Source organism: Sceloporus occidentalis, unplaced genomic scaffold, assembly GCF_023333645.1.
Source record: "Sceloporus occidentalis isolate IW3139 unplaced genomic scaffold, rSceOcc1.0.p SCAF_31, whole genome shotgun sequence".
In the NCBI taxonomy this organism is placed as follows: Eukaryota; Metazoa; Chordata; class Lepidosauria; order Squamata; family Phrynosomatidae; genus Sceloporus; species Sceloporus occidentalis.
The window spans coordinates 2,398,632-2,411,379 of record NW_028317011.1 but is presented as its reverse complement, the minus strand read 5'-3'; the positions used below and the strand labels follow the sequence as shown (position 1 = coordinate 2,411,379).

At 38.5% G+C, this 12,748-nt stretch overlaps 1 protein-coding gene across 1 annotated transcript in view; it reads right to left on the bottom strand.

The window, feature by feature from the left end:
* Positions 1-12,748, bottom strand: part of LOC149298729 (staphylococcal nuclease domain-containing protein 1) — a 356,956-nt gene that overhangs the window by 218,488 nt on the left and 125,720 nt on the right. Inside the window, exon 11 of the mRNA XM_089487066.1 lies at positions 9,812-9,901. Coding sequence (XP_089343192.1) covers positions 9,812-9,901 — 90 coding nt within the window. The remainder of the gene's footprint in view (positions 1-9,811; positions 9,902-12,748) is intronic.

The following is a 12,748-nucleotide window of genomic DNA, read 5'->3' as shown; positions in this document are numbered from 1 at the left end:
AGGCGATATTGACAAAAGAAAAAGCTTACAAGGTAGATTATGGCCAGTGCAGTAATAGGTCATCATACTTCATTAGTCTGGGCAATTAAATTACGGTACCCTACATGGATATCTTAGAGTCCCCATTAAAATGTGCATAATTGGCCCATGACTTAAGACCTGATAGTCATGCAGTAATGGGTTATTGACCCACCCTGCCATACTATTAGGACCTCAGCCCTAGCTGTCATATCAAGCAAAGCAGTCAGACTGCTTCAAGCAAGAAATATTAACACTACAGGGAAAAATGGCTATCAATATATTGCAACAACCCAAGCTTCTTGCTCGAGGAAGAGACCCAGGGTTGATCTTGTTGGGTGATGTTGAAGGCACTGTTGCTAGCATGGAACTATAAGCAGGCTTCACCGCATTTGGATATATTATCTTTTGACAGATGCATTTGTCATTTTATTGCATCGCCATTTTGTTTGGCCAGGCTGCTTTTGAACGGTGCATGAAGGACACATTTATGAGCTGGGGTACTGGTTGTAAAACTAGCGCTGCTTGATAAATATCCTCATCAACATGTTAAGTGTAAAATAATTTGTGAGTAATTCCCTTTTCATTGTATGCAACATTCTCTATGAAAACAGGAAAGATGCCATTTTGGAACAGAATCCAGTATTGTACCAAAATACATTAAGGCCTTAGTCTGGCAGAGCCGCAGCCTAAAACCAAATTTGTATCAAAAAGTTAATTAGCCTCATAAATCCTGTGGAATCTTCATGTTAAAGATGCTGATCTTAGTTAGCCTTCAATTCACAGCAATGTTATGTTTGATATTAGTAAATATACTATTGTTAACTTGGGCGTAATATGTGCCATTTTCTTTAAGAGGAGGTGCCACAAGGGCTTTTTATTTAGTTTCCAAGCGATTAGGACAAAGCTCAACAAAATGACAAATTGTATGGTAATGTACTCTGCTGGGCTTTAGTTAACATTTTCTATTAAAGGGGAAAGTCAGAAATGTTTCAACACATCCTTTTAAATTGCCTGTAATTAAGGAAAATACTTGGATATTTCCTCTTGTGCCTTGTTAAAGCAGTAGAGTCCACTAGTCACTTCAGCCAACATTTTGTTATTTAAGAAGCAGCGTTCCAACAAGAATCACAGGTCATTTCAGAGCATCAGGATGAAGGGGAACGCAAGGAAACTACTGCAACATGAAAGCAGGTCAGCCAGTTCAAGCTTGCCTAATGGAGAAACACTACATTGGCAGCACTTTCAAGCCGACCCACCTGAAATACCTTCCTGTTTGGATATTTACTCAAGTGCTCTGTTTCTAAGGACAGCTCAAGTACTGTATGTGCTAAAGGCTCACGGACTAAAGGAAGCCTACAGTTTGAGAAATGTGCCAAATGGCAACAGTGTACTCACTGTGGTGCTCGAAAGGTTAAGTAACCTCTTCATATCTATCAAACTGGAGGCATACAAAATACACCTCACACACCCATTAGGACTGGGAGTTACATTTAACACTAAGAAAGACATTGTTACACTAGCATTGTATTTGCTTTTCTTTAGAGTTTGACATTTTAAAAATGGAAACCTTTAAGGTAATAAATTTATGTACCAAGGGGTAAGTACCCAAGACAGTATGTGCGCAGCACTGAGCAATGCGGTAAAATCTGTTACTGCAAAGGCCTCCCCATCGTGGTTTCGTCATCCTGCTTTAAGAATACTAGCATTTCCTACTGAAAAAGCCACCACATGTGCACAGACGAGACAGTGAACCGCTATCATAACAGACAGCAACGCAGTGAAACAGGCCTTAAGAAGCAGGTACAGAAGATAAATTCCCAATACCCGATCTATTCCTGTTCATTTCAAAATTAAAGCAGTTGAGCACATTTACAGCTATCTGCTTGCTAAATACTATTGTCTGCCATGTCAATAGCCCTGGCTAAATGAAGAAGAATTACACCAGTTAACAGTACTTGCACTTCTGTGCATCCCGTGTTATCTTTCAGAGGAGAAACATTAGATGGGAACCAGACTGGACCTTGCTAAGAACATCTGCATTATAAACACAAGTTGTTTAATTGGAAGTAAACATTTTCAATTCCTATGTCGACACTTTTCTGGATATGGATGATGCTGGCAGCTTTCCAGGAATATTCCATTGGACGAAATGGAGTTAATTAAATGAGTAATCAGTTTAGCAATAATGGGTGCAGCGAAATGGAAAAGACTGGGGCTTCAGAATGTCAGAGCCATACTGATTATGTTGGTATTAAGGCGATACATTCTATTTTCTGCCACTTAGATCAAGTTCTAATGTTAAATAAAGCTTTAGAGCGGTTTACAATATGAAAGCACAAATCGCCAAGCCATCAACCAATCTTCTCAGCACATATATTTTATATGATCTGTGTATAAACTGGATGTATATGCAATTGTTAGAATATGGAACTGTAATGCTGAGAACTGCAATAGGAACAACTATTTATTAAGTTTATGCTTAATAAAACTTGAACGTGGACATTTGTAGCATTGTTTTATAATGTGTCACACAGAAAGGTGGGAGAGCAGAAAGACTTATTGTTATTGATGAATTCCTGGGCATAATTCTGAACCCTCAAAACAAATGAACTAAAGATAATGCTCGTTCTGTGTAGGTGTAAGTATTAAACATCCAGTTGTTTTTTTAATGTTCGGAAGTTAAACAATTAGAAGACACTTCCACAAAACAGCTCTTATGAGGAACCTCCTTGTACACTGTAAGGGCCATCTTCTCCTTCAGTAAAAGTCCTTAAGTGGTAATGTGAATTTTGTATGTTATTTTTGTTTAACTGTCGTTTTGTAGTTATATGGAATCTAATGGCACCATAAATTTAACACGAGGAAGAGCTCAACTGAATATATCAGCACTTGAAGACAACTGACCACAGCTTTCCTAATCTGGTACTTTAACAGGAATTGCAGTAGGCCAGAGGGACAACAAAGTATATGATCACCTGGCAGCTGATCAGTTTAAGCTACTTGTTTTAGCACCAACAGTTTACAGAGACCAAAGAGTATTGGCACACGAAAATAAATCGGCATACAGATTGATCTGCAGAATGATCGGTTTGAAGGCTTCACAAGTAACTTCCCACCAACTTGTCATTTTACATCATCCCTGACCTTGAGGAAAAGTCTGATTATTAAAGGACTCTGCACTTCTATTCACCAAATTAATCCAGATAAGAGAAGTAGCAAGGCAGGTATATCTATGAGCAGAATGAGAATTCACAAAAATGTGGCATCTACAAGCTAAATATGTGCCAAACGAGTTGAACGATAACATCCTTAATTTTTATATTATATATATATATATATATATATATATATATATATAATATAAAAATTATTTTTTATTTTTTTTCTGATATTAATTCAAAATATCTATGGGATTTAAAGTGGCCAAAACAATATATAGGATTTGAAGTAAAAAAATAAGTTCAGAAAGTTAAAAGAAAAGGGCTGAAGAGATTTAATTGTCCCACTTCGTAATAGGCATATCCGGTCATCTGCCCAAAACATAATTGACCGTGAGTCAGTACTACAATGCAGCAAAGTACTTCTACAACACACATGGATACTTTTTTTATTAGATGGATGTGGTGCCAAAACTGCTCCTGGCCAAACATAAAACCAATAGATCATCTGCTTAAACTGCTGCCAGTGAGCTATACATTGACTACGATCAATGCCATCAACAAAGCATAACAAGAACAAGCCTATAAAGAAATTGGACAGTGATTTAGTCAACAAAATCTATTACCTATCAGATTACACATGACAATTTAGAGTATCACAAGCCAGATATACATGTGCATGTACATATAACTATAATTAGTATGGGTGTCCATTTATTTCTACTCATTACGAGTTGGATGTCCTTGTAATTGCTTCCACATATATTAACAGTTGAGACCTCTAAATGGAGTTTCCACAGGCTAACTCTTAAAACACCAGAGGGCTGATCAATACCCTACCATTCCTCATGATAATTTATATATATATATATATATATATATATATATATATATATATATATATATATATATATAAAAAAAAATATATAATATGCACACGCAGCGCATGTCTACACTCTAGTATGCTCTGGGTACAAGAGACAAATGTAAAGAGATACAATTAAACCTTACATTGAAATGCATATGAAGAGGGGGGGATTAGATGTATCAGAAATAAAATTTGTCAGCTGTAAGCACGATTGGACCTGTCAAGTCTTCTCGTTTTTATACTCATCTTAAAATCTAAAACTTTTGGTCATTGATGTTATATTGGAGGATGGCCTCATGCCTGTCCCAAGTATGACCAACAACCCATGGATGTAATTTTACCATTGACCATTAAAAAGTAAAGATCAGTCATGCACTACAGAGTGATGAATTCAATTCCAAGTTAATCTAAGTCTGTATGCAGGCTGCAGATGGTCAATGTATGTTTGTGAAGGTGGCAACAGTGGGGAAAATACTGGACTAACCTTAGAAAAAAACAGCATGTTGCATTATACAATATATTGTTAATTATCAAATATTACTAATTACGACGAGTCACTTTCTGCTATAATTTTAACAGAGCAATGGCAGAAAGTCGTAGCCAATGTCTGGAACAGTGATGTAGTGTGCAGCCAAGCAGAGACTTCTTGTGGAGCGGAGGTTAAAATTATTTTCAGCCTTGTATTAGAACACATCTGATCATATCCCCCTAAGAAGGCACACAGTGACTCACATAATGTTATTGTATTGCCTGTAATGTTCTTAAGAGAAAAACTGTCTTTGCTGTTGACTGGAAGACAAATTTGCTACTTGCTTTATATGTCAAACACACTGTGCAAGAGGGAACGGCTGCCTAGGCTTGAAACGTCTCTGTGGAATCAGATAAGGACACTTCCGCCCATGACATGAATGCAACTTGCTGCTCATCTCCAACAAAGCAAAACCTCTGAGGCCAATCACATGCTACTTAGGCCATGGCAAAGGCTGTACAGCCAGCCCGCTAACATCTTATTTCCCCTGCAGGTTTCAATGTAACCTGCTATGAATACTACCACGGAAGAAAAAGGGTTTAAAGAAAGTGAGATTTGCTGAACAAAAGCTCTACTGAACATTTAAAGTCAGATTTCAGAAAGACAAGCCTGTCTTCAGAGCACTTGCACAAACCAATAGTTTTTGAATGCATCAAAGAAATAGGACTATAGAATGAGGAGCAGAAAAGGTTATGCAGAAAAAAGCAGAACCATAATGGGGTAAGTGCATTACTGTGTATTACTAGGAATAGTCATGGAGTAACATCACATTGAGCTCATAGAAAAGCCAGAAAACAAAAGGGGTATTGTATACACCTACATCAAGGGTTGAGGGACATGCTTTGTATAGAATTAGACATGGTATACATCCATTCAGATAAGAGGTGTCCGCAGTAAGATTACAGGAGTGTTTTCTGCACTCTTATAAATACTATTACGGCTATGGGAGATTTCTTGTGAACCAAATAACATGGGCACCGAGAGATCCATTTTATATACAGCTAAATATGAAATCTTGTGATAGAGATGGTTTTAAACATGTTTGCTTTTTGGACAGTTCAGTATGTATGCAATGCGGAAGAAATACAATGCAATATTAAATTAAGAGCTGTGCATTAACTAACAAATTTCAAGTGCCTAATTTGTAAGAGTTATCGACTGGATTAAATATGGTTGCACAAAGTTAAAATATTTGAATGTATTGGGCTGGGGAAGAAATGCACACTTTGGGATGCTACTGGGCATCCTAACCACTGATGTGGAGGTCACCATCTCTGCCAACATCTTCACGAGGTGCACCTTTTAAGCAGCCAGTGATTTCCTCTCATTACATGGCACCAAATCCAATAAACATCTCCCGATAAGCACACATGATGAATGCACAATGCACTGCGTGGCTAGAGGCAGTAAAAAGTGCCAGACTCCGGCTGCGGTCACACAGCTCCTCTGTCAGGAGGTGATGTATAAAAGGCATTATAGTATCATCCAGGCAGCAGCAAACCGTGTGAAAAGGACAGCAGCAAACTGTAATGGGAGACCTGACAGAACAAGACAGGTTATTAAAGGCCCACATTCAGCAGAGCATGGAGTGACCTAGAGAGCGTGCAAAAGCAGACTGCTGTGTGCCTCCATTTCTGCCGAGCTCAGCGAATGCAGACACCTCTAAATGGAGAAATACTAAAATAATTCAGGTGAAAGCTCCCACACAAGTCCACCTGGGTATCTGTCCTCCGTCAGCAATAGCTACGAGGGGATCAAACACTACTGGTGAATATTCATGTATCAGCTGATTAGCAGTCAACATTTGGAGAGTTAGCCAGCAGGCTGACCCACAGCCATATGGTGTGATCATGAGGCTTTAATTCATTGACAAAGACCAAAACATGCTCGTTTCTACCACCTGAATGTATTAGATATAAGCCAAATGACATTGTTTAAACCGGCTGATCCCAAACATTAACCGCAATTAACAGATAGCTGCCTTAACTCTAGAATCATGCTGGCACTGCTGCTGGTATGGAAATTCTGCTACAGACAGGTATATAATTCTTATGCATGCATTAAAGGTGCAGCCTCACGTCTGAAGCAATTGACCAGTAGATAAACTTTGCGAAAGTCTTTCCTTTGGTGAGTAATGTGCATTCAGAAAAAACCCACCCACAGTATGGACATTGATTTATTCACAAATTTACTTACATTAACAAATGAGGACCTGCTCCTAGAACTGGGTTAGGAACTCACACGACATACAGAATGAATAGCAATAAGGGCAATTTGCTGTAGTTAAGGGGGGGGTTGCAACTCTCCAACTTCACTATGCTTTATGTAGGTCCAAGACTCCTGTTAAAAGTAAATCAGCCAAACAATCCCGATTCCACTATCCATTACATAGAACCAGCCAAGCACTCCAGTTTAAGCCTAAACAAATTATATTCGGAGCCCAACTAGTTGCACCTAGATTTCGAGAAACTGCTTTAACCCTTTGTGACCAGACTGTTTTTGAAATGTTGTACCCTGCATAATAGCCGTTTTAGCATTTGTGTCTAGCTGTAATTTCTTATTTTTGGTAGCCAAATTATATTTTCCGGACAAGGGCTTTCTTTAGATACCATTATTTTGATCATATAACGTACAAAAGCTAGTGAAACGTACTAAAGCTAGTAAAAAGAACTTGCTAAAGAGGTTGTCCTTTTAGCAAGATTAGTACAGCAATCAGTATTAGACTTGCACTATGCTGAAATAAACTTAGAGCCACTAGCTAATCTTCACCTGCAATTTCATGCATGGGAAGTTGTAGATGAGGCACATAGCCAAAATGCAAAAAGAAAGAAGAAAAACAAAAAAACACAAAAGCTGCTTCAATTACTGAAGGAATATTTCCCATGTAACCTTTAAATGTTATTGTCAGTGTTTAGGAGAGCCTATACCTTTAAAAGATGTTACATCTAACTTTAAAGTAGTGTAATTGGGGAGTATTTTGAGACCCTGCATCTTGTGTAGGCTTCAACCATAAGACTAAAATCCATTAGAAAAGCAGGTATTGTCAGGGATATGCCTCCCACAAACCATAGCATGTTTTTGGCAGAGGCTCAGCATTACTGTCAATTCCAGATTAGGCAACAACCATTAAGGAAACAGCAACGAACCAATGTTTGCTAAAAAGGTTAACAAGCAGTGGCTAATTATCTTAAATGTCTAATTACATGCCAATTAAGATGGTTTAATGATGGTCTACAGTCTTGATTTTTCATTTTATGCAGTGCGGCAAACGTGATTTCCCTCTTTCCCCTCACAGTCCTTTCCAATAACACCTGAACATACTGCACTCAGTGCCAAGAGGAGGGGGGACGATACGAAGTCAGGAGAAATGCAAAGTATAACAGAACTACTATATGGAATAGCTGGCAGCAGGCCCAGACTGGCAATTGGGCACACTGGGCAAATGCCTCGTGGGCCCAATGCCCAATTACACTCCTCATACAAAAGTGTATTAGTATGTAGCCGCACAAATGTAATTTCAGCTATTGGAGAACATTTGTCCCTGGCACTTTAAAGCCAAGACCATTCCTGTATGTTACACAAGTCTGAAATTAGACCTACACCATCCGTCAAAATAAAATCTGAATGTTTCAACTGGGCTACAGCAACCTAAGATCATATACGCAGAACTTGGTTATTAAATTCCCATTTCTTTATGTAGGAACATAGTACAGGATTGGTACATGGTCAGAGGGGAAAATGACCAATCATTTAAAGGTTAAGAACCTCTAACCTGCCACTAGCACAATGAACATTTCCTTAAGGTCTTTATGAAAATATTTCCATTAATCCTTGCATACAACACAGGTATTCGTTCTAATAAGCATTAGGAATTACCTACACAATTTTATTCATGTACGCACAATACACAGCTACTCTTACGCAATATTTTACAGTATTTGGTGTTGTCCCTTATATTGTTCATTATGAACTCGTAAGGAGCAGTCCTTATTGACGTGGTTTAATCATGGATATTCTTGTTTTGTGCGGTAGACTCGATATCACCCTTACTTATGGACACCCTACTATTCAGATTCACAGATATCTTCACATCAATATGTATACTGGTTATATGTATGTTTGTTTTAGAATTATTGGGTTATGAATATTTATTCACGGATCATAACCACAACTCTTCAAAATCTGTTATAGGGGAAGATTGCTGCTGTTTTATTTGAGCAGATAAGTAGCAACTATACACATTTAAGGATTTACATAAAAATGTATAAAATGTTAACCCATTGTGGATATCAAGCACCAAAGCCTGCATATACAATGCACTAATAAGCATGTGCATTTCTTTTTGGTCTTGGGGCTCTGCGCACTTTCAAATACTACCATATTTGCTTGATTATAAGACAACCCTGATTATAAGATGACCCCCGAAAATCTGAATATTAATTTAGGGAAAAAAAAGCCTGAATATAAGACGACCCTATAGGAAAAAAAGTTGCCAGTAAAAGTTAATGCATGTAAATTATTTTTTTTAACCCCTTCAAGACCAGGATGTACCTGGTACTTCCTGGTCAAAGGTCACCGGCAGACAGGGATGTACCAGGTACGTCATCGATGATGCGCAATCCAGTGTTGCTATGAACTCTGGGATCGCGAGGGGCGGCTGCTACTGACCGCTGGTTGTCCCCAGCGATCCGTAGCAGCCACTCCCCCTCAATTCCGTGCACGTGATCGCTTTGAAGCTAATCACGAGCACGGAATTTAAATATTTACAAAAAAACTGCGGTCTTCAAGGGAAGACCGTTTGCCAATGTCGGTCCTGAAGGGGTTAATAAAAGCTATGATTGAGAAAAATATTTAGTTATTTCCTTTTATTTTCCAGCCTGCCTGCCCAGTTATGCACATCTGCCCCCAGGCTTGCCACTCTGCCCCAGAAATGTCTTATACCTCCTATATGCCACTGTGCCCCATGATATGGCATATATAAGCCATTTCAGGAGGCAGAGTGGCGTATAGAGGGTTCCTATGCCAGTTTTACAGTCAAACTGAAAAACCTATATCTAGGCACATCCAGTTTGGAATAAAAGCTACAGAAGCACAGGTGCCAGCAAGGTATGAAGTGGCATTCTAGAATTCACACAGCACTACACATTCATGCGAGTTGAACCTCATATGAAGCCCCAAGAATACATCAGCAAAGCTCAACATGTAGCACGAACTACATTAAAGCTGGGTTCTTACCTTTTTACCAATGAGTTTCTTGCGGAGAAATTCTCTAGCCTCAAACATATAAGGAATGTCATAAAGGGGGCGGAGCCTCTTGTTCTTGTCCTGTTGAGAAATAAGACTCAATGAGTATATCATACACATATAATATCTGCAGTTCTCTTAAGCTAAAGAAGTGTAAAGGATTTCAAAGTGCAATGTTTGATTTTGAATTTACACCTGTAGATTAAGGAAAAGCCTTGCTCTTTAACAGCTTGTTCCTACACAAAATGAACTCTTCCAACATGGGGTACCCAACTTACTTCACTACTCAAATTGTACAACAGGAGTGACGCCCTTTAGTACTTTAATATGCCTGTTTTCTTAGCTTTCAAAAATAATTAGCACCAAAGTCATTGTGATCAGATTATGTCTGATCTCTTAAAAAACGCCATGGCATTTTCTGTTTACCACGTTTCTGATGGGCAGCCTGCTTCTCTATGCTGTCATGGCATTTTATACCAATATTTTCCCAAACACTAAAAAAAGGGCTCAATTATACAAATATAAATTATACAAACAAATACCATGGAAGTACCTATTAATATTATAACTAAATAGCATAGTATTTGGATAGTCATATTGGTAGAGAATTGCACAGAATGCTCAACAGCATTTTACTATTATGAACATTTGAAGCAGGCTTCCTGTTTGGATCTGTGACACTGCTCATACACAACGGCTTGGTGGTGCGCTAAAAGAGATTCAGAATTTTAGTAAACTTGTGCTGACTCAGACACCCTAATGGTTTAACATTGTCAAGTATTTCCGGCCTCTAGCAATGCTTGAAAGTCCAACACCAAAGAAATATTCATTTTCATCAAAGGCTGTTAAGTGTTACTTTGGCCAAGAGCATGAAACTTTTCAACATAAAGATAGCACACAGCAGAATCTTCTAGTTCCAGTCACTCGGCCCTTAATCACTAATAGTTTCAACCACCAGTATGATTAATAAATAAAAACAGCAACAGCTTTAAAGGCGGGAGGGGAAAAAAGCCTTCAGGATTTATTTTTTTTATTCAGAGAAAGCAAACCATTTGAAACAGAGCAAGATGATAGCGCTACATCAAGGAAAGACAGCATTACAAGCTGGCTTGGAGCCATTAACACAAAGGAAAGGCAAGCGGCATCCCGTGGAAGTTAAGGCTGGATTTTCATGCAACTCAAGCGTATTCTCTAGCAACAGTTGTAACCAGCAGTCAGCTTCAGAAATCTCATTTCATTTTGTTTTTCTCTGACAGTGTTCAATTTGATGGTTTGCTCAGATGCCAAAACAATATATAAAAAGAATAGGGAAGTTTCCACAGACTACAAATAAAAGTCTGCTGTTTCACATAGACGAAGGATGAAAATTAGTCCTAAATAGCAAGTATTTATGGTTCACAGCAGGCATTTCAAGGATAACTAATCTTTGTTCCTCCAGGAAGAGAGTGTAGAGGGTTAGAGAAGTGTCCATTATGTAAAGCCAACATAAGAGGAAGCTGATCAGCGACAACAGACAGTCTAGTTAGGGATGCAGGTTTAAGTAATATGGCCCTACAGGCTGAAATGCAAACATACCACACCTACTACTAGTTTAGAAGCAAAATGACATGGTGAGTATCTGATGTATGCATGTTCAGGTATGTCCAGTCACTTATAAACATATGCAAAGGCAGTTAATATAGGTTTATGGAAACAGCTAATGTGCATGGCATGAGAACAGCGATCTTGTTCATGGACCAGGCTGGCTACGTCTTAGAGTGGAGTAATCAGGATATTCATCACAGATGTTTTTCCAACAAATTATCTCCAAAAACATCTGTTATACCAAATATCTCCAACGTCGTGCCAATTGAAAAACAAAAAAGTACAAGCTATAGGTAGTGTAAGTGATGCAGTAATAGTTCAGCATGACCATTTGGCAGATATAAGGCTTAGACAAGTTTACCTTTGGTTATTTTCTTTGCCAAAGACATTTAACTGGAGAGAGCTTGGCTTAGATTTCACAATGATACCCTCAACAAATGTTTTAGTTTTCATTATCTAAAGCAGGATGGTAAAAATAATAACTGAAGTGGCTTTAAGGACCCGCAGAGCTCCAAATTCATATGGCAGATTAGTGATGCCATATGTACATTCCACACAATTATGCCTGCGATAATTCTGCAGCTGGAGCGTGGTGCAAAGCAAAACAAAGCTAAGCAGAGTTCACGCAGCGCTGGAAGACAGACGGGTTTCTTAAGTCATCGGGGGAGAGCGCAATCAAACAGATGTTTCTGGCTTTGTTTGCTTTCCTGTGCTCTGAAATACAGTGATAATCAGTAAGACTGCTTCAGTTGCACTCAGCAGAAACATTATAGATTGTCAGCTCTTCTAACTGCTTGTTCCAGTATACCTCTGGAAAATAAAAGCTGCAAGTCTACATGGTTTTCCAGTATTCGAAACATAAGACAATTACAGTTGCCCAACACAAAGATTTCAGTATAATCTGGATAACCGTATACTGTTAAAGTTACAGGGTTTAAATCTCCATAGCTCATTATGGATTAGTAGATGAAAGGGTTTAAATATATTGAACACCCAACCCATACTCAATTTATCATACGAGATGTAAAAATTTCCATTAAATCGACACAAATAACCCTGGTACTAACATTAAAGTACCTTAGGATCCACATACTGTGGACGCTCAGCTGCTAAAACATGTTAGTGAATAGACGAGGCTCCCTTGAAGAATTAACTGTATGCTATGCATTTCATACTGACACCTGGAGGAAGAAGCAAAAAGGCCAACAAAGCCAGGAAAGGGCACAAGTGGCATGGCTACTTTGCTTTTTATTAATCTGTGTCTGGTTCTACAATATTATTCCTTTGCTTCCTTATTTTCTGACCTTCAACAGAATATTCACAGCCTGGGAAGGATTAGCATTA